This window comes from Chelonia mydas, chromosome 7 (genome assembly GCF_015237465.2).
Source record: "Chelonia mydas isolate rCheMyd1 chromosome 7, rCheMyd1.pri.v2, whole genome shotgun sequence".
Lineage (NCBI taxonomy): Eukaryota > Metazoa > Chordata > Testudines > Cheloniidae > Chelonia > Chelonia mydas.
Genome location: NC_057853.1, coordinates 46210302 through 46235201, shown reverse-complemented (window position 1 = coordinate 46235201; position 24900 = coordinate 46210302). Strand labels below are relative to the sequence as shown.

Here is a 24900-nt window from a genome sequence, read left to right as displayed (position 1 = left end):
GGTCAAGAGTGAATTTGAGATCCATCCACTCCAATGCCAAACCAGTGGGGCATTCACCGTTACAGGGGAATGAATAGCTCATCCCTTTAGCGCAGAACTGGATCCCAACAGCCGTCCAGGGGCTTTGTCGGTGTCTATGGTGCCTGCACAGTTCAGTTCAGTACATGGGAAATGCCTCTTGCTTTTGCTGGCTGCCTCTCTAGCGTCATTTGTCTCATGCCCTGGAGAGTTGCTCCTCTGAGGGATGGATTCCCCTTCCAAGGGTGTTCCTTGAAGAGTGGGCCCAAGTCCTTCCTTAAAGTGATTCCTTAGTAGCTGATGGAGTCACACTACGGATAAACCTGTCCCAGTCTCTGAATTTCCACACAGGTTTGACTGTGGAGGGAATGTAGCCAATCAGATGGGCTGCCTCACTATTCTCTATGGCCAACATCCTTCCTCAGAGGTATTTAGGCACCTCATTCCCATTTAAATCAATCAGCCTTTGAGGAGCTGAGTACATATGTGTTACCATCCCTTTGAGGTCTATAGCCTTCCGGAGTCCTTTTGCCTCGCAGTTAGCAGGCAGCCCGACCCCCCAGAACGGGTAGACAAAACCGGGAGATTCCGACCAGCAAAAGTCTGCTGATGGTCCATGTGTCCTCCTTGCCCCACAGTGCTCCCATGCCTTATTTCCAGCTCCCTCATCCCCCTCTTTGCAGCCACCATCATTCTAATAGAGACCTGTCCAGGAGACCCACCTGCACAGTTTTGGCTTTTGCAGCACAAGGTCTTTGATGCGATGAGGGCAGGCTACAATGGGAAATGAAAGGAGTGAGATGAGGAGCTGTTGTTCCCCAGGTTAACATGGCAGTAGCATTCCATGTGGGACTCAACCATCAGGGCAGGCTGGTGGAAAGGGGTGTCAGAGCTGGGGTCCTGTCTAGCCGATCCCTCCTTTACCGTCAGCTTCCCTTGTCCTTCCCTCTCTTTAACTCCACCCTCTTCTTTTGACCTTGGTTAATTCCAGTGGTGGGGTGGGAGGAGTTGTCTTGGCCTTTGTCTACACAATAGTTTTCTGATGTTCCCAGGGGGGAATCCTCTCTAGGGAAGCTCCAGAGGATAAACCTTGTGCTGGGGTTCTGTGCAGAGTTGCAGGACCTGCTGCCAGAGATTAAACCTATTCCCGTGGGTTCCTATATCAGAGCAGGGTAGTCATGGGGACTGAGGAGATGGATGGAGCCAGAAGCCTGGGGCGGGAAAGAGGTGATGGAGCCAAATGTGTGAGCGGAGGGGTCAAGATGGCAGAGCGATGAAGGAAGAGGACATGGAGGCAGATGCCTGAGGGGACAGCTCTGAGAAATTAAGGAGAGGGCCTGGGTTTTCACCTAAAATATTCCTGGCATTTAGCCTCTGAGAGCTCTGAATTAGCTAATACTTGTACTATTAGTGCCTGTGTTGGGATTCACCTAGCTGCACCCCTTTCACAGTGTCACTGTTTGCAGCAGGGGAGGTTTCTGAAGACCTGTGGTCACGTTTACACTTGCAGGTGTTATCTTGACAGCATATAGATGTGAAATTCACCTTTGCAAAATGTGGTGGGAGGGCCCCACCATGTGGATAAAGGGAGAACTTCACTTAGTGTTTTCCACATGGAGGTCCTGATGCAGCGCCTACTGAAGTCAGTGGAAAGACTACCCCTGACTCCCATGGGCTTTGGATCAGGCCCTGGGTGACTCTCCAAAGGGTAGATCAAGGGATCTGTTCAAGGATAAAGGAACAGGGAAGCTTCAAATTCTTCCCCTCTGCTGTCCTTCCCCCTTCCTTTGCTCTCTCAATGCCCTTTAGCCAAATCTAAAGGTAGGGGAAAATGTACCCCAGGCCTTGCTCTGCAGAGTCCATGGAGGAATTAATTCGGTATTGTGATGTCTCTTTTCAAGGGAAAAGGAAGATCAGATAGAGAAGAGCAAAACAGTTGTTAGGTTCTGTCAGAGGGTACTCTACCCCACTAAGGAACAGCGGGTCGGGGGCCAGCCAGCCCTGTCCAGAGACGGACGGAGCCTCTTTTGGAACAGGTATCTGGGCCAGGTAGAGGGGATTAGCAGCTGCAGCTGGGAAGGGGTCAGGTGATTACTATAAAGGTCTGAAGGAGGAGCTGTAGGAAGCAGGGTGAGTTCTGTGGCTGGTTCTCTGTAGGTCCCTACATCCTGCTTTGGCCAGAGGAATTGCTTGGGTTGGGTGTTGCTTTGTGAGTTGTTTGAAGAATAAACTGTGCGTGAAGGAAGGGCCTGAGCCAACTGTGAGTGTGGTGGTAGCTCTTCCTGGCCTGGGGAGACAGGCTAGCAGCATGTACTGTTGGTCTGGTCCCCCAAACCATCCTGCAAAGTTATACTTCAGACTTGGACTATACTGGTCCTTGGTCCATTTGGGGAACTAGAGTCGTGCTGTCTAGGGAGCCAGCTCATGTAGTACTAGTAAGTAGCTCTCGGCTCCCAGAGCTTGCCTCTCCAAATCAGCTCTAGGTCCTTAAACATTTGATGTGTGGTTGAGGAATATTTGATTTGGCTTTGCCTTGGGGAGGGGAGCATTTTTCCCCAAGGTTCATTGGTTTGTTATAAGCTGATTCTGAGGAGAGAACCAAAGTTTGCATTAGCCACCTTCCCGTCAGCATAGCCTGCAGTGAGCACGGTGCTGCCCGGGACTACATACTTTGCACTGGGTTCCCTTCAGACTCTTTGTTTCTAGACAGCCTAGTTTCACGAGCTCTCCAGCCTGACCTCAAGAAACCAGCTGCCGTTTATCAATTGCTCAAACTGACCTGGCTCTCTCCTGTTTCCTTGTCACTATTTTAATGCTTATACTAAAATATTTAGAAAGCGAGTGTGGTGCTGCTTGCCCACTCCAGTGTGAGAGAAGGAAGCAGCAATGGCCCTTCACCATGATGGGAATACAGTGCTTGCTGGGAGCATGAATCCATCCAGCCTATATCTAAAGCAAACCTGCTCCATTTGCACCAGCCTTTGAGGTCTATGGTCCCTTTCCACAAAGACCAAGGAAGGAGACAACTCCTGCTGAAACCCCCAGGAGATTTGCTGTGTAGTCCTCTGAATAGTCTCCTCAGGAAAGGGGTGGGGGAAGGTTTGTCATCCAGTATGAGCCCCAGAAATCAGAAGTACCCTGACTTCCTCAGGGAAATCCTCACCCTGTTGGGGCATCTCTGGATGACTGGGTCAGTGTCGTCTTATGAGGTGCCACTGCGCCTGCTTTCCTTCCATATATGCCACTTTAGATACACCCACTCTCTGCCTCTTCTTCTGGGTTAGCTAAAAAGAGAACCTGGTCCTACATCTGAGACCCCCAACCTCAATGGTTGGGGATGTCTGGCCCCACACCAGGCACTCTGTACCCACCTCCTTTATTCGCAGCAACTGGGGGACCCCATACAGACCCTCCTGGGGCTCTTAATTATTTTTGTTATTTCTTTCAAAGATGCAGCTTTAGTTCTATTAAACTACAGACCCCGCCACGCTCAGATACTAAAGTGCCTGGAAGGTGCCTGTATAGACCCTAGTACTGGTCCCAGTAAGACTCTAGAACTGGTCATAGCACTGGTCCAAGTATAGACCCCAGAGCTAGTCATAGTAATTGTCCCAGTATTGACCCCAGTACTGGTCTTAGTAAAACCTCAGTAATGGTCCCAGTACTGATCCCAGTAAGATCCAATATGGGTCCCAGTATAGACCCTACAACTGGTCCCAGTTATGGTCCCAGTATAGAGGTCAGTAGTTGTCCCACAAAAACCCCAGTACTGGTCACTTTACTGGTCCCAGTAAGACCCGCAGAACTCGTCCTGTGACCAGCACTGAGTTCTCTACTGGGACCAGTACTGGGACAAGTAGTGAGGTCTATACTGGGAACAGTACTGGGGTCTTACTGCAAACAGTACTACAACTAGTACTACCAACTATACTGGCATCAGTACTGGGTCTATACTGGGACCAGTACTGAGACCAGAACTGGAGTGTATACTGGGACCAGTATTGGGATCTTACTGGGACTAGTACTGAGGTCTGACAGGGACCAGTACTGGTACCACTACTGGGGTGTATACTGGGACCAGTGCTGGAACCAGTACTGGGATCTTACTGGGACCAGTACTCGGAACAGTACAGGGCTTTGTACTGGGACCAGTACCAGTATTGGGACAAGTAATTGGGGGTATTGCTGGGATCAGTACTGGGATCTTTCTGGTACCAGCACTATGACCAGTACTGGAGTCTATACTGGGCGCAGTACTTGAGTTTTATTTGAACCAGTACTGAGACCATTATGGCTCATTACTGGGGTGTACACTGGGATGAGCCCTGAGACCAGTCCTAAGGTGTACACTGGGACCAGTACTAGGATCTTACTGGGACCAGTACTATGACCAGTACTGGGGTCTCTTTATTGGGACTGGAGTTTAGGACCAGTACTTGGACCCATACTGGAGTTTACACTGGAACCAGAACTGGGGTCTTTCTGGGACCAGTACTATGACCAGTAATGGGGTGTATACTTGGACCAGTACTGGAGTCTTACTGTGACCAGTTCTGGTATCAGTAATGGAGTATTACTGGAACCACTACTGGGGTCTTACTGGGACCATTACTGGTTCCAGTTTTTGGGTCTCACTGGGTCCACTATTGGCACCAGTGCTGGGATGTACAGTGTTACCAGTTATGGGGTCTTACTGGGACCAGAATCGGGACCAGTACTGGGGTCTCTAATCAGACCAATACTGGGACCAGTACTGAAGTCTTTCTGAGACCAGTAATGGGGTCTATAATCGGATCAGTACTGGGACTTGTAATGCAGTCTGTACTGGAACCAGTACTTTGGTCTTACTGGGACCAGTACCGAGACCAGTCCTGGGGTCTTACTGGGACCAGTACTAGGGTCTTTCTGGGACCTGGGGTGTACACTGGTACCAGTACTGGGGTCTTTCTGGGACCAGTAGTATGACAGATACCGAGGTCTACACTCAGACCAGTACTGAGATGACTACTGTGCTGTATACTGGGACCAGTACTGGGACCACTCTTAGGGTCTATACTGGGACCTGTACTGGGACTAGTACTGGAGTATTACTGGGACCAGTACTGGGGTCTATACTGTGACCAGTTCTGAGATCAGTATTGGGGTCTTGGACTAGTACTGGATTTGTTACTGGAACTAGTACTGAGACCTGTACTGGGGTCTTACTGGGACCAGTACTGGAGTCTTAGTGGGACTAGTACTGGGATAAGCTCTATAAGTAGGGGCATTGCCAGCACCTCGAGGGATGTGATCATTCCCCTCTATTCGGCATTAGTGAGGCCTCATCTGGAGTACTGTGTCCAGTTTTAGGCCCCACACTATAAGAAGGATGTGGAAAAATTGGAAAGAGTCCAGCGGAGGACAACAAAAATGATTAGGGAGCTGGAGCACATGACTTAAGAGGAGAGGCTGAGGAAACTGGGATTATTTAGTCTGCAGAAGAGAAGAATGAGGGGGGATTTGATAGCTGCTTTCAACTACCTGAAAGGGAGTTCCACTGTTCTCAGTGGTACCAGATGATAGAAAAGGAGCAATGGTCTTAAGTTGCAGTGGGGGAGGTTTTGGCTGGATATTAGGAAAAACTTTTTCACTAGGAGGCTGGTGAAGCACTGGAATGCGTTACCTAGGGAGGTGGTGGAATCTCCTTCCTTTGAGGTTTTTAAGGTCAGGCTTGACAAAGCCCTGGCTGGGATGATTTAGTTGGGGATTGGTCCTGCTTTGAGCAGGGGATTGGACTAGATGACCTCCCTTCCAACTCTGATATTCTATGATTCTATAAACACTGTGGTGTATACTGGGACCAGCACCTGTGTCTTTCTGTGATCACTACTGGGGTCTTTCTGGGACCAGTAGTATGACAAGTATTGGGTTCTACACTGGGATGAGTATGAGTACTGGACTGTATCCTGGTACCAGTACTGGGGTCTATACTGGGACCTGTACTGGGTTCTTACTGGGACCAGGACTGGAACCAGTACTGGGGTATTATTAGGACCAGGACTGGCACCAGTAGTGGCATATATACTGGAATAAGTAGTTGGGTTGTACTAGGGACAGCACCGGGACCAGTACTGAGGTCTATATTTGGACCAGTATTTGAGTCTATACTGGGACCAGTACTACAACCAGTATTGGTGTCTGTGCTGGGACCAGTACTAGGCTCTATAATGAGACTCGTACTGGGGAAAGTACTGGGTCTATAATGGGACCAGTATTATGGTTTTTCTGGGACCAGTACTGAGATCAGTACTGGAATCTGTACTTGGGACCACTGCTGGGAACTATATGGGAACTAGTAATAGAGTCTTACTAGGTCCAGTACTGGGATATATTCTGGGACCAGTACTATGGTGTTATTGGGACCAGTACTGATCTCTTACTACCAGAACTGGGAACAGTAATGGGGTCTATAAAGGGACCAGTACTATGGCCTCACTCGGATGAGTATTAGGATGAGTTCTGGGGTGTCTACTTGGGACCAGTACTGGGTCTGTATTGGGGTCAGCCCTGGGGCTAGTGTTCAGATCTTACTGGGAGCAGTATTGGGGTCTATACTGGTTCCAGTAATGGGGCAAGTACTGGGGTCTTACTAGGACCAGTACTGGATCCAGTGCTGGGGTGTATACTGGAACCAGTAGTGGGGACTTGCTGGGACCAGTACTGGAACCATTATTGGGGTTTCTTTTTGGACCAGTACTGGGGTGTAGTGGGACCAGTACTAGGACCAGTACTGGGTCTGTACTGCCACCAGTGGTGGGATCTTACCGGGACCGGTCCTGGGAGCGCCGCCAGCCAGCACCGGAAAGGTTAAACACAGCCTCCGGGCCCAGCTAGCTCCGCCCCCTTTCGCCCGCAGCCAATGGCAGGCCTGGAGGGAGGGCACCGGGGGGAGCCTCGCTCACTTCCGCAGGCTGGGGGGGAGGTGCCTGCTCCGGTGCGCGCGCGGCCGCCGCCGGCTTTCGCCTCCCTGCGCTGGGGGTCCTGCTCCGCCCGGCCGCGGAGGCGCGCGATTGGCCAAGCCCGGGCCGCTGTGGGGCCCCGCCCAGACGCTGGTAGGAAGTAGCCCGGGGCACTGGGTTAGCCTCTCTGCCAAGCGGGTCTCCGCCGGCCCCCCCTCGCCCCGGCCTTACAGACTGAGGCCCGGCAGGGGGCCAGAGGCTCAGGCTGCCGGGCCCGCCAGGCCGCCGTAACAAGGGACCCGTGTGGGGGACGCCGGTTCCAGTATAGACTCCAGCGCTGGTCCCAGTGGTGCTGGTGTCGGTTCTGGGCCCGGTGCTGCCGGCTTCCTGGGAAGTCACTTAGAACGGCTCGGTAGTGCTGGCCATGGAGGAAGGGTACACGGCTGGCCCATGGCTTCAGTGGGAGGAGGAAAAAACCGAGGAGTCCTTGTGGCACTTTAGAGGCAAACCCATTTATTTGGGCCTAAGCTTTGGTGGGCTAGAACCCACTTCATCGCTTTTGTTGGCCTCTAAGGTGCCACAAGGACTCCTCGGGTTTTTTTGCTGATACAGACTAACACAGCTACCCCTCTGAAACCTGTCACAGCGGGAAGAGGGTCTGTGACAGTGTATTTTATGCCCCAAAAAGAAAGGGGCATAGCAAAAGTGTGTAGGGAGCTCTAAATTAAATTTCACCACCCTCTACTTTAATTTATGCTTTCTTACAGTGCTGTCCAGTCTCCTAGCATGTAAATTACACCACTTCACACTCCCTCAGACTCAGATTACTGTCTGTGAACCTAGCTATCTAATACTTAGCCCTGATCTACACTACCAAATTACTTCGGTATAACTACGTCAGTCAGGGGTGTGGATTATTCACACCTCTGAGTGACGTAGTTATACTGATCTCAGCACCCATGTAGACAGCGTTATGTTAGTGTGAGAGCTTCTCCTACCGATGTAGCTACTGCCTCTCCTGTTGGAGGATTAACTAAATTGACCGGAGACGTGCTCTCTCTCATCATTTTAGAGCAATGGCTCTCAACCTTTCCAGGCTACTGTACCTCTTTCAGGAGTTCGATTTGTTTTGCATACCCCCAAGTTTTACGTCACTTAAAAACTACTTGCTTATGAAATCAGACATAAAAATACAAAAGTGTCACAGCACACTGTTACTGAACAATTGCTGACTCTCATTTTTTACCATGTAATCATAAAATAAATCAATTGGAATCTAAATATTGCACTTACAATTCAGTGTATAGCATAGAGTCATAGAATATCAGGGTTGGAAGGGACCTCAGGAGGTCATCTAGCCCAACCCCCTGCTCAAAGCAGGGCCTAATCCCCAACTAAATCATCCCAGCCAGGGCTTTGTCAAGCCTGACCTTAAAAACCTCAAAGGAAGGAGATTCCACCACCTCCCTAGGTAACGCATTCCAGTGCTTCACCAGCCTCCTAGTGAAAAAGTTTTTCCTAATATCCAACCTAAACCTCCCCCACTGCAACTTGAGACCGTTACTCCTTGTTCTATCATCTGGTACCACTGAGAACAGTCGAGATCCATCCTCTTTGGAACCCCCTTTCAGGTAGTTGAAAGCAGCTATCAAATCCACCCTCATTCTTCTCTTCTGCAGACTAAATAATCCCAGTTCCCTCAGCCTCTCCTCATAAATCATGTGCTCCAGCCCCCTAATCATTTTTGTTGCCCTCCGCTGGACTCTTTCCAATTTTTTCCACATCCTTCTTATAGTGTGGGGCCCAAAACTGGACACAGTACTCCAGATGAGGCCTCACTAATGCCGAATAGAGGGGGACGATCACGTCCCTCGATCTGCTGGCAATTCCCCTACTTATACAGCCCAAAATGCCGTTAGCTTTCTTGGCAACAAGGGCACACTGTTGACTCATATCCAGCTTCTCGTCCACTGTAACCCCTAGGTCCTTTTCTGCAGAACTGCTGCCTAGCCCTAGTCTGTAGCGGTGCATGGGATTCTTGCGTCCTAAGTGCAGGACTCAGCACTTGTCCTTGTTGAACCTCATCAGATTTCTTTTGGCCCAATCCTCTAATTTGTCTAGGTCCCTCTGTATCCTAACGCTACCCTCTAGTGCATCTACCACTCTTCCCAGTTTAGTGTCATTTGCAAACTTGCTGGGGGTGCAGTCCACACCATCCTCCGGATCATTAATAAAGATATTGAACAAAACCGGCCCCAGGACCGACCCTTGGGGCACTCTGCTTGATACTGGCTGCCAACTAGACATGGAGCCATTGATCACTACCCATTGAGCCCGACAATCTAGCCAGCTTTCTGTCCACCTTATAGTCCATTCATCCAGCCCATACTTTTTTAACTTGCTGGCAAGAATACTGTGGGAGACCGTAGCAAAAGCTATATTGAGCAATGTAAACAAGTCATTGTCTGTATGAAATTTTAGTTTCTACTGACTTTGCTAGTGCTTTTCATGTAGCCTGTTGTAAAGCTAGGCAAATATCTAGATGAGTTAATATACCCCCTGGAAGACCCCTGAGAACCCCCAGAGGTATGTGTACCCCAGGTTGAGAACCCCTGGTTTAGAGCATTTTCATTAAAATGCTACTGCAATGTGGCTGCATCAATGTGTTTTAAGTGTAGACCTGCCCTTAGATTATGCTCCTCGCCCTGATACCTGACTGCTGGACCCATTCACCTGAATCTGGTTCTTTGCTTGCAAATCACAGAATATCAGGATTGGAAGGGACCTCAGGAGGTCATCTAGTCCAACCCCCTGCTCAAAGCAGGACCAATCCCCGATTTTTGCCCCACATCCCTAAATGGCCCCCTCAGGGATTGAACTCACAACCCTGGGTTTAGCAGGCCAATGCTCAAACCACTAAGCTCTCCCTCCCCCCAAAGTTTGGTTTGATTCCAATTCCTAGTTGTTACCTAAGTTATCAGAAACTGTCTTTTGCCTGTCATTTATCATCGCCAAGTCCCTTCCCTAGAAGATGGAAGTTGGGAGCTGAGGTTTTTGGTGTCTTGTGTTGAGAGAGTTAATTGTGGAACCTGAAGCTGGTGGGCAGCTGCAGATTGAGGAGCTTTATTAAGAGCGAGCGCTAGATTTTATAATGTTAACTTATGCAAATTAATATGCAGATTGGAGACATCACTCATTAATGGAAGCTCAGGAAGTTTTCATTTAAAGGGGATTAATCTAAACCCCTCGCAATCCTCCTTCAATCCTCACTCAGAACAGGCAGTTCTCAGGATTGTTTTCCTCCAAAGTTTAATGTAGACTCTTGGACAACTTTCTGAAAGGATGCATCCCAAACCAAACGTTCAGCTAGGCCAGGGGAGGGCAAACTATGGCCTGCGGGCTGGACCCAGCCCATCAGGGTTTTCTGTCTGGCCCATGGGATTGCCAGCCCCATGATGCAGCGGGGCTAAGGCAGGTTCCTTGCCTGCCCTGGCCCTGCGCCGCTCCTGGAAGCGGCTGGTACCATGTCCCTGCGGCCTCTGGAGGGTCGGGGGGGGGCAGAGGGCAGGGAGCTTGCCTTAGCCCCTTTACTCATCGCTGCTACCCCGGAGCCGCTTGAGGTAAGCAGTGCCGGGCTGGAGCCTGAACCACTCCTGCGCCCTGAACCCCAACCCCCTGCCCTGAGCCCCCAAAACCCCTTCTGCTCCCATCCTGCACTCCAGCCCCCTGCCCTGAGCCCCTTCTCATACTCTGCACCCCCTCCTGGACCTCAACTCCTTGCCCTGAGTCCCCGCCCACACCCCACACTCTCTCCCGCACCCCAATCCCCTGCCCTGCATACAATTTCCCCACCCAGATGTGGCCCTCGGGCCAAAAAGTTTGCCCTCCCCTGTGCTAGGCAGTGGGGACTGAGGAGAGTGCAAGGTCTGGGCCATGGCAGAATGTGGCTCGATCATTTCCACTGAGGCTATCATGGCTCTAATGTAGAATAAAGAACCAAAAAGGGGACAAGAAAAATTAATATTGGAGCGCTCTTAAAATGATGTGAGAATAACATCTTTAGTATAAATCACCATCTTCTCCAACATCCTCTCCATCAGCCCAGATGCGTGAGTTTATTTCCCCAACCAGCAGGTGGAGAGAAGAAAAACCAGATGTGCGATGGCGTAACTTCCCTTATGCGAGGCATTGGCTAGCTCAAGCAGCTAAGTCATTTCCAGACCCAAAGTTCCTGATGGTGCCCTGAATGGCAGCATTTAAGCTCCCTTTTTTTGCTGGCCTAACTCTGAAATAGATGTGCTGTTGAGTGGAGTTCAGATGTTGAGTAAAGAATCATACATTTCTATGAAGAGTGTTAAGATGTGACTCTGTGCATGTTTTAATCTTGTAACTGAAAACGGCTCATTGACAAGGAGGAAGGATGGTCCAGTGGTTCGAGTGTTAGCCTAGATCTTAGGTTGGATTCCATGAGGAGGCACAGAGGATAAAGAATGACCTGTCGAAGGACAATCGGAAAGGATGCTGCTTTCATGGAGACTACGTACGACAGACTCAGACGGTAGTGGGGAAAATGGGTTGTCACAGGTGCCACTAGAAACAGGAGAGTCTAAGGCTAAATGAGACTGGAGAGGCTTGGGTTCACAACTCTGCCACTAACCTGAACAGTCATTGGGCCGGAGAGAGTGAGTGTGGGAATGACCCTGTAGCCCAGTGGTCAGGGCAACCGTGGGTCGAGTCCCCCTTTTCCCACCAAGTGAGCTCCTTTAGGCCCTCTTCCCTCCACCCTTGTTATTTCACTTTGAAATGCTGTCGCCCTCAGCACTGAGCAAATCCTTGTTATATCTCTCAAGCCCTTGTTCCACTGTGGGGTTCGATCAGCATGCACAGACAGGCTGCTTCGACTATCAAAGAGCCTGTGGGTTTGGAGGCTCTTAATGGGGGCTCTGGGTTTGAGCTCCTCAGTGGCAGAAAGAGGCCCTGCACCGATCTGAGCTCAGAGGTGCTTTAGGAGGGCCTCACTCTCTTAATTATTAAACCCTTGCTACCTTGTGGGAGTGTTTTGATAAAGAGACCTCTGGACTCTTGAGCTCTCCTGGAAGAGCATTCACATATGCATGCTCTGGAGGAAGACGCAACTGGAAGGTAATTTTAACCCCTCATCCCCTGTGACAGGGTGTACAAGTCATTCGGTGCCTCCAGCAGGGTACCTCAGCCTTGCCGCCTCTCGTCCCAGTGATGGCCCAGCTCTGAATCAGACAGTGGTGTGGTTTTCCTGGGTGAATTCCCTGCAGGGAGAGGCTCCCTGTGTCGAGGCAGCCAAGTGTCGCTAAGCCTGGCTGGGCTCAGATCCTCAAAAGGCTGAGCTACTCTCACGAGAGGCAGAGACAAGAGTTTTGCCAGCTGGAACCCAGAACAGGGCCTGCTTGAGACAGAAGAACTGCCATGTGTCCATTGTTTGGGGTTTACTAATTGCTAAACTGCATGAGGGGAATTTGGCCAGAGATGTGGCTGGGTTTTCTGGTTTTGTTTATCTGGGCCGCCCGTGAATTTTCCCTCCAGCTGCTCACGCCCCACTCTTTATTGTGTTGGGGAATAAATTGTCCTTTTTTTTTTTGTTGCCCCTAAATAGAGACCATCTCACAGAATAGGGTGGCCATTTCCTGCGTGGGATCTGCCCCTGAGTGTAGTCAGGCTGATGCTGTCTGGAAGAACTCTGCCTGTTACTTTCCCTGTTTAGTGGGCCATTGTTATTTCTGGGCTCTTGTTGGCACACCACGTTACTTCCGTGGCAAGCTGCGGTGTGACTCTACAGCACACGAGTGTGCTGCGCAGCAACTTGCCATGTGACCACTGCCATAGTCCAGTGAAAGTCTCAGAGTGCTCCCACCCAGCAGAGCTGGGCTTATTTCCCAGCTTTGCCACAGGCTCCGTTTGTGACCCTGGGAAAGTCACTTAGCTACTCCATGCCTCAGTTTCCCATGTGTAAAATGGAGATAATAGCACTTCCTTGCCTCACGGGGATGTTATGAGGTTACATTAATTAATGAGTGTGAGGTGCGTAGCTGCTGTGAAGATGGGGGAGGCGGGGTGGCATATAAATATATAGATAGGTTATGCGTGAAACAGGGTACTTTCTAACTTCCTCAGTGTACTGACGTTACAGGGGCCCTCTGGTGTTTGTCAGACACACGCAGCTGCAGAGAGTTGATATGGCTGCTCGGTGCTGTTCTTCGAGCTCCAATGACAGCTGCGCTAGCAGACCGTGCAGTGTGTTCATTCATCAGACCTTGATGTTTGCAAAGAAAGACCACAGGCTTGGTTTGGTGGCGGAGGCACTCGGCCAGGTTTATTGTCAGCAAAGCGCAGTACTTGTGCCCTGTCTAAGGTGTCACAGGGACACTGACTCATGTATGCCTGTGACAAAGTAAAGACTCAGTCAGGACACCAGGATTCTGTCCCCTCGGCCAATACAAAGCTGCCCCTCCTATAATTTCTCCTTTTATACCTCGATCCAAACAAACATCGCTCCAGATGATGTTAGTTACCACCCTTACACCTTGTACCTGCTAATTCGAACAAAACCTCTTCCTCTGTTATCCAGTCATCCCCACCTTATCTTATGGGGGTTTTGGTGTGTGCCTGCAAAGTCTCTTAGGAATTGGTTTACGTAGGTACTTGAGAATTCTGGGTGTTCTTGTACCATCCTCTCTGGTCAGGAATGTGTTTACTTGGTTAGCCAATACCTGGTGTGTTACTATTCTGCCAAGGCCAAGCCTGCTTTGGTTTACAGCCTTTGGTTCACACTGCTAGTTATGCCTTGGGCTCCAGCAATGCCTACAAAAGCCAGTTTAAGTAGATCAGTCTGTTTAGTTTATCAGAGGTGTCAAAGTACCTTTCCAGGGAGAAAATACCAGGTACTAAAAGCTCTTTAATCTAGCAGAGAAAGGCACAAGAACAGAAGAACCCATGGTAGGAAGCTGAAGCCAGAAAAATTCATATTAAAAATTAGGCACACATTTGTAACAGTGAGTTAACAAGCTACCAAGGGAAGTTGTGGGATTCTCCATCTCCTGATGTCTTCAAATCAAGACTGGATGTCTGGAAGATCTTCTCTAGTCAAGCATACAAGTTATTGGGCTTAATACCCCTGTGCTGATGAGATGGAGTCTCCTTCCCAACTTGACTGTTACTGAATGTGACCGAAATGTTTATAGTAGACCAAAGCCCACCGTCTTTACACTGAACCGGCCGGGAGTTTTGCCTGGAGGAGGAGCGCAGGATTTGGCTCTGTAAGCATAGAAGCCTGTCTGGTGTCTGAACATGATTTTAAAGAATGATGTGCCATTAATAAAGCCAAGAAATTGGAGCATTTTTCTGTCTTCAGTTGATTTGCTTTTTATTGTGAAAACCCCCATGACTGGCATCTTCTGACATAACCATCATCAAGGAGTTCAAACAGCACAAAGATGCTGAGCCTGTTATTTTACCATAGGCTCCAGCAGAAACTATGGGAGGGAAACGAGTAACTAACAGTGAATGATCTTAGATGAGCTTTGGGATACCACAGTGATGAGGGGCTTCACCCTGGCTAAAAGCTGGGCTGGAGGCTATGGTCTATCTGAATCTTTCCCCTGAAGGGTAGAGAACAGCCTCTGTTGTTGGGAAGTCATTAAGAAATGAGCGAGTCAAAGTAATGGGCAGTCTGTGAAATCTACAATGAACCTGAAGTTAGCCAGCAGATGTTCAGCCCTCGCAGGGGTTTGATGGGGTTGGAAGAAACATCAAGGGGATGAGGGGAGCTGCCATCCAGTTGTCTGACTGTGAACCTCCCAAATGGCAGAAGTCTGAAAATAAAGGAAATATAACTGCTATCGTGCTGTCTCAGACTACAGGGGAAGGGTGTGCACTGCAGATGTGGGTAGCATAATGGATTTACCTGTGCTGGGAAGCCAGATTTCTATACTATGGGCCAAATCCAGAGCTTCTTTCTTAGCTCCTACTCCAGGCAAACACTCATTGGCTTCTGTGGGAGTTTTGCGTGAGCAAGGCTGAGTCCTGTATTGGGTTCACAGCTTGCTAGCTCGCCACTTTCCAATCAAAAGCCCACCTCTTGCTGGCTGAGTAGTTAACCATTCCTTCCCCTTGTTACAGGTTGGATACGGCTGGCTGACCAACTGCTAAGAGACAGCGTGGGCCAGACATGACCTCAGCTCTCAAGGCCCTGCCCAACGTCCATAGAGCCTGCATGATCCCAGCCTGTCAGGGCCAAGCATCTCACCCGCGCAGTATGTCCCTCTGGGAGCACGGGCTGCACCTCTTCCGCAGCGCCGTGGGTGTCGTCCTGCCGGCCCCCATGCTGAGAAGGGCCATGGCGCTCAAAACAGACGGATGCCCCAGGCTGGTCGTGAGGGACAGGGCTTTCCCTGTGAGGAGGAACCTGTATCTGGTGGGCTTTGGGAAAGCTGTGCTGGGAATGGCGGCTGCGGCAGAGGAGATCCTCGGGGACCACCTAATTCAGGGGGTTGTCAGTGTCCCCCATGGCATCCGGGCATGTCTGCAGCAGGCGGGAATGGAGTAAGACTGCTAGTGCCCAGATAGTCCGGTGGGAGGGTGTAGAGAAGGGTTGGGGACAGGCAAGCACAAAAACCTAGGCTCCTGCAGAAATGTCTGACTGCCATATATTTTCCCCTTGGGGTCACTGCTGAATCCCTCTTGGATCCTCTCCACCTGTCCCAACTTTAACCCTTGACCATGGGATCAAGACTCATAGCTCAGCCTTGACTGGTCTCCATCCCCTTTCGTGGGCCATCGGATCTGTCCTTGGGGCTGTGTATGCTGCCCCCATAGTGTACCAGGCCCCATGGAGGAGAGACCAGGATCAGCAAAGGAACCTTGTCCCCCAAATCCCTGTTGTGGGAGTGGGGCTGCCAGGTGGGCTGTGAATAGGTGTAAGTTTCAGTGGCCTGATCACCTTTCTAACCCATGCAGGGAGATGCTGCTGAAGCCTCACAGCAGGATCCAGGTCATAGAAGGAGCTAAGCACAACCTCCCTGACAGAGAGGCTTTGAGGGCAGCCAGCGTGATTCGGGAGCTAGCTGAAGGGCTGACAGCTGATGACCTCCTCCTTGTGCTGATCTCAGGTAACGTCTGGAATCCCAGGAGCGGGGAGTGAGTTCTTGTGGAACTGCCGTCAGTTGTTGCCCTCCCTTCTCCTGCCCCATCTTTCCTCCCTTTATCTCTTCTCTAGCCTGGCTTCTGCCTTTCCTCGTGCATGCAGGAGACAGATCCGGAATCATGCCTGGCAAACTAGGTCAAGTTGCCTGTTGCAAAAGAAGATGAGGAGAGGCGTAAAGTGGGTCAGAGCTGTTCCTAATGTGACTCCCACACCGGTGGCAGCTCACTGCATGCGTTCACATTTCAGTACCTGGTCTTCTGGCAGCAGCTGTGAGTTGGCAGCGTCTTGGGCCCCGGGCAGGCACACTTCTCTCCCAGTCAGACCTCTCAGAGGAACTTGTCACAAGAATCCACTATTGATTCCTTGGTCTAGAATCTCCCTCCTCCACCGGCTGTTGCTTTGTGCCCTCCCACATAAGAGGTGGCTGCATTCCAGCAGGGCTGTGTGTGAAGAGTCGGATGCGCTCTGGGATGGGAGACGCTATATTATTCATTAGAGTGTTGGCACACCAAGTATTTGGGCCAGCCAGTTGTGTTGCTGTTTCTCTCCCTCCTCCCACAGGCCTTGCCCTGTGGTTCGCTGCTGTCCTGCCAGCAATATCAATCCACAGTACTTGCAGTTTGAAGCAGCAAGGCACCATTCTTGCCATGTGGTGGTGCCAGGCAATCAGAAAGCGCTGCTCTGCAAATATAAGCCCATCCCAAGGCAAAGCACTGAGGAGAGGCATCCTGAGCTGTATGGAGGTCTGGGTCCTGGGGCCCGAGTCTGCTCTGAGTTACATCAGTTTGACACCATGAAGTCAGTGTAACCAGTGTCTTGTATTTCCATGTTTGTAATTGTAAAGACAGACTCTCCTGGGTCATCTGACCACACAGCCATGTAGATGCTTTCTTCCCTCAGAATGGGAGGTACCCCGTGCTTAAATCTGGGCACGTAGGCTAGGGCAGGGGTTCTCAACCAGGGGTACATGTATCCCGGGGAGTACACGGGTCTTCCCAGGAGAACATCAACTCATCTAGATACTTGTCTAGTTTTACAACAAGCTACGTTAAAAGCACTAGCAATATCAGTACAAACTAAAATTTCATGCAGACAATGTTTATACTGCTCTATATACTATACACTGAAATGTAAGTACAGTATTTATATTTTTATTTTATAGTTATATGGTAAAAACGAGAGTTGCAATTTTTCAGTAATATTGTGCTGTGACACTTGCATTTTTATGTCTGATTTTGTAAGCAAGTAGTTTTAAGTGAGGTAAAACTTGGGGGTACGCAAGACAAATCAGACTCCTGAAAGGGGTACAGTAGTCTGGAAAGGTTGAGCCACTGGGCTATGGCAGCAGAGCTCAGAACAGCAGGTACAGGAGGTGCAGGTGTTTGGGCATCAGTGCGTGCGTTGTCATGGGGGACTAACATAGGTACCCAAGTTGGAAAAATGAGGCCCTATCTGAGACTTGGAGTCACTGAGGGGCTGATCCTGCAAGGGGCCAAATAGCACGGGTGAGGTGCTCTGCATTCTCACGCACACACCCCCCAAATCAAAAGGAGTCACTCAGTGCCATGTAAGAGGTGCTCTGCACCTTGTAGGATCAGCCCCTAAGCACGTACATTTGAAACTCGCAGGCTTCTCCAGGAGCGATTGCCCCTTTAGTGCCTTATTCCCCCATTCCTAGATAGCGGGACACACAATGAAGGAATGTGCTCTGTTTTGAGTGCATAAGCAATGCGGCAGTGCACTTGTGGGGTTTATTTAATTGGGTGGATATCCAGCTATATACATGCCCCTGTGAGTAGGTGTCTCCAGTCTTGCACTTGGAGCTGCTCTTTAGGGATTTTGTGGGGTTCTTGATTGTGCTCCTCAGCTGAGTAAGATCTCGATCGAGATGCTCAGCTGGCTGCAGTTTATTCTGCCATGGTTCAGAGAGAATTTTGCAGGATTATCCAGACACGGATATAATTGGATTTGAATCATGTCTGGTGGGGATTCCCTTGAGTTTCCTCTTGTCCTCTGGCTACTGATATTTTCAAGAGACTCCTAGGCCCCTAAGTCAGCCATCCCAAGATTTGCTGTCGGCAGCAGCTCCCAAAGCATGCATACCTCCACGCAGGCCCCTCTGGCTGCTTCTGCCTCTCAGTCAGATCCCTACTGATTGCCTGAAACTCAGGCAGTTTCATTTGTTTTTCTTGTTCGTCATATTTTATTGATGGTGCTTTTTCTCAAACCTCAGAGCAGGCTTTGCCCTTCTATGGTAGTTTTCTGATACACTTCTATACATACTCACCCTCTATTTTCCCCCTTTAGCTCTCTTTCCCCCTCCTTTTTCACTGCATTTCAAGGGCCCAATCATGCCCTCAGCCGTGCTCTGCCACTCCCATTAATCAAATCACTAATGCACCCATCACTATAGTATCCAGCCTGATTTTTGTTTCCTCTGTGACTCTCCCTCCTTCTCTCTCTCTCAATAAGCTTTTTGCTGTAGTGCAGTTCTATATTTAGGTTTAGACATTGCTATATTTTTTTAAACACCGCTCATTATGAATGAGGTCAGTGAAACGATGAAGCCAGAAGTGTCTCTCTTTCCCTGCAGCTAAACACTGAGTGAGCCATGGAGTCCGCAGTCCCCTCTCTCTCAGACAAGCGGTCACTGAAGTCAGATTTGAGGCACATTCGCAGGGAAGCGTAGTGAGAACAATAGCACCTGGGCCTGATTCTGTCCCGCCTTGCACCCTGCATTCTCATTTATGCCAGGCAAAGTAGGTATAAAATGCAGGCACCATTGTGAATGAGCTCACTGAGCACAGGTAAAACTGACTGCCATAGAGATCCAGCCTGCTCTGTGGAGAAAGAGAAGACATCAGTCTCCAGGGCTGTTAGTCTGGCACCTTTCACCAGCACTAAATTCCCTTACGACAAAATGCTGAGGGAAGAGAAGAAGGAAAACTCCAGCTGTAGGATGCCCTCGCTTAGCCCCTTGTCTGGGGGAGGCCAGCCTTTGAGTGCTGGGGGGGTTCCTCCCACCCTGCTACACACGTGCATTCACTCACTGCAGTTTCTCCTGCATTATAGGAGGCGGATCGGCCCTACTGCCTGCTCCTACTCCTCCGATCCTCTTGGAAGAGAAAGAGAAGGTCACCAAGCTTCTGGCTTCCAGAGGAGCTACCATACAGGAGCTCAACACCATCCGGAAGGCCCTTTCCTTGTTGAAGGGTGGAGGGTTGGCCCGGGCTGCATACCCTGCACAGGTGAGTGTGGGAGACTTCTCACTTGCCCAAAGCTTCTGCTCTAAGGCAGTTTTAAAGAGACACCATGAGATTAAAAGTCATGGCCAAAACAGACCTCACTAGAAATGACCTGATGATTAGATCAGTGGTTCTCAACCAGGGGTGCGCAGAGGTCTTCCAAGGGGTACATCAACCCATCTAGATATTTGCCTAGCTGTACAACAGGCTACATAAAAAGCACTAGTGAAATCAGTACAAACTAAAATTTCATACAGATAATGACTTGTTTGTACTGCTCCATATACTAGACACTGAAATCTAAGCACAATATTTATATTCCAATTAACTTATTTTATAATTATGTGATTAAAAATGAGAGAGTCTGCAATTTTTCAGTAATACTGTGCTGTTACACTTTTATATTTTTATATCTGATTGTGTAAGCAAGTAGCTTTTAAGTGAGGTGAAACTTGGGGGTATGCAACAAAAGTCAGACTTGTGAAAGGGGTACAGTGGTCTGGAAAGGTTGAGAACCACTGGTTCAGATGATTTCAGCTCCCAGTGAAGTCAGTGGGAATCAGCATCTGTGGTAATCACACTGCTTTTATTTAGCTGCCTGAATATACAGTTAGGAATCAACTATAGGGTTCAAAAATTTGGTCCATATTTACAAAAACAAATTTAAAAAAATCATTACTTACCTTTTTCAGTAGCACATGAGATTGTTAACACAGTTTGTGTTGTGTTTTGTTTTTTCACTGTGCAATCTGGTCACTCTCAGCATTTCTTGTGGCTTAGGGAATGAAAATTAGCTGGTCAGTTTCCTTTTCATTTCTAGTCAGTTTCACTTTCTGGCTCTCTAGCACAATGCTGCAATGATGTTTGGGTTGAAAGCAGCACCGGGCAGTTTTCTTTGTTTAAAAAAAAAAAAACCCATTGTCACTTGGTAGCAGAACAATAGTGGAAATGTTTCTATTGAATTTAGGTTTCATTCATCTTTTCAAAACCTACATTTGAGGCCAAATTTGTCCCCTTTAAACTGTCCAATGAATGTGTGCACAGGTTCAAATGAGAGCACTGGCCATGCTAATGACTGCAGCCCCCAGTTACTGTGCACATGCAGAATGCTGACTCCCCACCACAATCTGGACTGACCAGCGTTGTGGTGTGAAGGAAATTCAGACTCCTTATTTGTTCAATAGCAGCCTTTCCCTCACTGCTGCACTACCATTATCTGATGGGGCCACTTGTCTGGAGTAAGTGGGCTGGAGCCTCAACTGAAGTAAATCAGCAAAGCATCCTTGATGTCCACAGAGCTGTGTGGATTTACGCTAGCAGAGGATCTGGCCTTCTGGGCTTTCTCACTGTATTTATCAGTGGAGCTCCAATTCAATCTATACCAGGTTAGGAGCCTGAGAAGAGTCACATAAAAACATCCTACTCTTTCCTATATTATAGTCCAACATGAAATATCATTTTGATTCCATGGGTTAGAGCCCTGAGAGCTCTTATTGCATTATCTTAAAACAGAATGGGCCAAATTTGCCGTCATTTGCACCCATGCATCTCCATTGAGATCCGCTGGATTGCAAAAGTGTAACTGAATGCAGAACTTGGTCTGATCACTCTTGCATGTCAGTGAGTCTCTGCTGCAGGCACTGCATTTATCTGTCATCCTTTCTGCTTCTAGGTGCTAAGCCTCATCCTCTCTGATGTCATTGGCAACCCAGTGGACATTATTGCGAGTGGCCCCACTGTCTACAGTTGCCCCAGTGCTCAAGGCTGCCTTCAGATACTGACAAAATACAACCTGCTGAGCATCTTGCCCAGATCTGTGGAAACAGTGCTGTCCAGTTCCGTCTCAGATCCCAGTGGTCCGAAAGACTATTCCCACGTCTACAATGTTGTCATTGGCTCAAACAGTTTAGCTTTAGACGAGGCCAAATGCCAAGCAGAGGATTTGGGCTACTGGACCCTGATTCTGAGTGCAGCGGTGTGTGGGGAAGTCAGTAGAGTGGCCAAACTCTACAGCCAGCTGATTCAATTTGTTTGCTTGAGCACAGCTGGACTTGGAGAAGGTCCTCTAAGAGACCAGGTGAGAGGAGATCTTCTAAAGCTGGCAGCAGAGCTAGAGATCCCAGGTTTGAACCTTGTGGATCCTTTGAAGGCTTTGCAAGGATTGGAGTCTGAAAGATCAGTTTGCCTGCTGGCTGGTGGAGAGACCACTGTCCAGCTTCGAGGAAATGGGAAGGGTGGGAGGAACCAGGAGTTGGCCTTACAGGTGGCATTGGAGTTACACCGAGCTAAGGCCACTGGGGCTGGCTACTTCCTTGAGAGATGTGAAGTCCTGTTCCTCAGTGGTGGGACTGATGGGCAAGATGGGCCAACAGAGGCAGCTGGTGCCTTCTCTAGCCAGGAGCTGGTGGACAAGGCTGCTCAGGAAGGTCTCGACGTGGAGACCTTTCTGAGCAACAATGACTCTTACACATTCTTCAGTAAGTTCCAAAATGGACATCACCTTTTGCTGACTGGTTTAACAGGCACCAATGTCATGGACATCCAGGCTATTTTAATTAGGGCTAGAGACAGATAAGGAGAGCACCTCTACGAACTCCTCAGTTGTTTTTAATTAGAGGCATTGGTGAAAAATGAGGGTACCAATGTTCTGGACAAATCCAGACTGCTTAAATTAGGGACAGCTGGCAAGGGCGCTAATATCATGGCTGTAAAAGCTACATTAGTGAGGCATATGGGTGGGTGACCGTGAGCATGTTCAATCTGTTAATTAGGATCAGAGAAAGATAAGATAGCACCAGCATTATGGGCATTGGGGCTGCATTAACACCTTCCAGCTGAAGAGCCACTAACATACTGCATTTTGGCTGTGGTTACAAAGAATTCAGGAATGCGGGGCTGATGACTGGCAGGCAAATAAGGCTGGGATTTATAAAGGTGTCTTAGGGAGTTTGAGTTCAAGTGGGGTTTTTGGACATCTGACACCCAGCCTGAATCTCTAGGTTGCCGTTGTAACTCTTATTCCATACAAAGCTAACAAGGTATATTAGACTAGTCCATAGGACCCTAAATCCAGTGCACTCCAAGTTCAGCGGAGATGAGCACATGGCGTAGGTTGAACCTTTGGTCTTGGATACATGGCGAAAACACACCGAGCTGTGGCATTAACATCATGTGAAGTGAAGAACGGTGTGAACCATGATTCAGATTCACTGGTGCAAAAACCATCGGAACACGAGAGCTTCTCCCCCACTATGTAACCTCCTCTGCCCTGGTGTGGTGACATTTCTGCCCCATGGTTGATGTTTCATGGGGTAGCGTGCTGTATTATGTGTGTGTGCTACAAGCATTTGGGGTGCTACCACCAAACCGGTCAGAAAGCAATACAGCCTCCAACCTGAGTCACTGACCTTTTTCCTGGGTAAAGTCAGTAGTCCCTGTCGTGCTGATTAACTCCTCTAACTCCATAGAACAAAAGGCCACAAAATCCGTAAATCCAACTCTCCTGACCCCTGTTGCTGCACTGATCAAAGGGCAAAGCAGCTGGGGCTATTGCTCTGTCAAACAGCAGGTCCCTCCAGCCTCTGGGACAATGCGGAGCACCAGCTACTTCAGCTTTGTCATCAATTAAACTCAGATCCTGTCTTGTCATATTCAGCTCAGTTCCCAGCGTGACACCTGGGGCCAGGTTTTCTAAGGAGCACAGTAATCAATGTCTTCGTCTCTTATGAAGATCTGGCCGCTTATTGCGGTGCCTAAATGGGAGCTGAGCTCGCTTGAAATTCCAGCCCTGATTTAAACGGCCACATTTGATGCAAACAGTTTGCAGACAGATGTAGCCGTGCCGTGTGGCTGATCTAACTTTGCAACGTAAGTACACCATCCTATTAATACCGTAAACAGTGAAGTCATTGCACAGTCATGCTCAGCAAGATTCAAAGAGGGACTGGACATTTATGAGGATAACAAGAATATCGAAGAATAGTTAATGCTAATAACGCTTTTGGAGGGGATATAAAACCTCATGCTTTTTGGGTTTAAGTCAATCCCTATGCAATAGAGATTAGAATCGGACCTACATGTTTACTGAGGGGTTTCTTGAGTCTTCCTCTGAGGTATCTGGGCACTGGTAACTATTGGAGATAAGTTCCTGGACTATATGGATCTTGAGTCTGATCCAGTCTGGCAGATCCTATGTTCTGATGTGTGATCTTGTGGTTAAGGCATAGATTTTGGAACTAGACAAGCTAGATCCTATCCCAGCTCTGCTAACACTCCCAGATATAAGCTTGGGCAAGTCACTAACATTCTGAGGCTCAAATTCTTCTATAACATGGGGGTGACCATCTTTACCTACATCCCAGGGGTTTTGTGAGGCTAAATTTGCAAGTGGTTGCAAAGTGCTGTGAAACCCTCTGCTGGAAGGTGCTAGAGACCTATGACATATGGTAATTTGGAGGCATGAATACAATGTCAGGGTGCAGACTGTGGAGGGAAGTTTGTTCTGTCTTGTGTGTGTGGTTTTTGAAGGTTTCTCAGTGGAGTGGAGAATGCCATTTGAATTTCCCTGTGTGTATGGTGCCTGCCATAGTGGGACCCTGATCTGATTGGGGTCCCTGTGCATGACTGCGGTGTAAATAGCATGAATAAACGTAAAGGGAAAATGAATATGTTCAAAGAGCTTGTTTATGGGTCAGGACGATTGGTTGGACAGCCATATTAGTTACTTAGCACCTAATCCTGCTCTTTGTTCAACCTGTGTAAATCTGGAGTCACTCTGGAGTTGTTGGGTTAACTACCATGAGTACAAAATTTAGCCCTTAACCATTTTGTTGCTGGCACTTTACTGCACCTGCTCTGCTGTTTTTGTCCATTATCATTTAATAGACATCAGTGGAAGGGAGGCTGTGCCTGGTAGATCTAGCAGCAGGGTAGGTGTGCTCCATCCGGATCTATCTGAAATGTTCAGCACTGCAGCCAGTGTATATGAGTTATGGGCCCCAATTGCCTTTCTGCCTGGAGGTACCTGGTACATTCTGCAGTTGACCAGGTGATTTCTACCTGAAGGGCCTTGGAATGCTCAGCAGCCTGTGTGTTCAGTGTGGATGTAGCTGGTACGTTTAGCAGCATACAGATGTATTATAGAGGAGATCTCGGAAATATGTGGCATCACGCGAGTGGTCAGCGGCACAGAAAAATGTTTGAGGATTTGTGCAAAATAAAAAGCGGGGAGGCAAACCTCAGAGCAGGAAGGAATAACATTAGAGGCCAGATCCTCATCTGGTGTAGATTGACACAGCTCCTCTGACATCAATGGAATGATTCTCATTTACACCAGCTGAGACTCTAGCCCCATATTCCCTCCCTTGCACTCAGAGCCCTGGAAAAAGAATGTCTTTTTTTTAACTCCAAGCATTGCTTGAGCCCTTGGAGATGCTGATCTGAAATCAGTTGCAGTCGAGTTCTGAAAACTTTGGCTGGCATTCACTCCTCAAGGCAAGTCCCTGAGCTGTTAATAAGACACTCA

General features: G+C 48.9%; 1 protein-coding gene across 5 annotated transcripts; it reads left to right on the top strand.

Moving 5' to 3' along the window:
• Positions 1-6947: 6947 nt before the first annotated feature.
• Positions 6948-24041, top strand: GLYCTK (glycerate kinase). 5 transcript variants are annotated; one of them, XM_007061835.4, is made up of 5 exons: positions 6948-7109; positions 15108-15530; positions 15945-16096; positions 19204-19379; positions 21049-24041. In XM_007061835.4, the coding sequence occupies exons 2-5, from the start codon at positions 15157-15159 to the stop codon at positions 21949-21951; spliced, it is 1605 nt and encodes a 534-aa protein (XP_007061897.2). In that variant the 5' UTR covers positions 6948-7109; positions 15108-15156; the 3' UTR covers positions 21952-24041. The 5 variants fall into 5 exon arrangements, with proteins under 5 accessions (XP_007061897.2, XP_043407588.1, XP_043407589.1 ...); XM_043551653.1 differs by having other exon boundaries at positions 6973-7087; positions 15107-15530; XM_043551654.1 differs by lacking the exon at positions 6948-7109 and adding an exon at positions 9321-9542.
• The last annotated feature ends 859 nt before the right edge of the window (positions 24042-24900 follow it).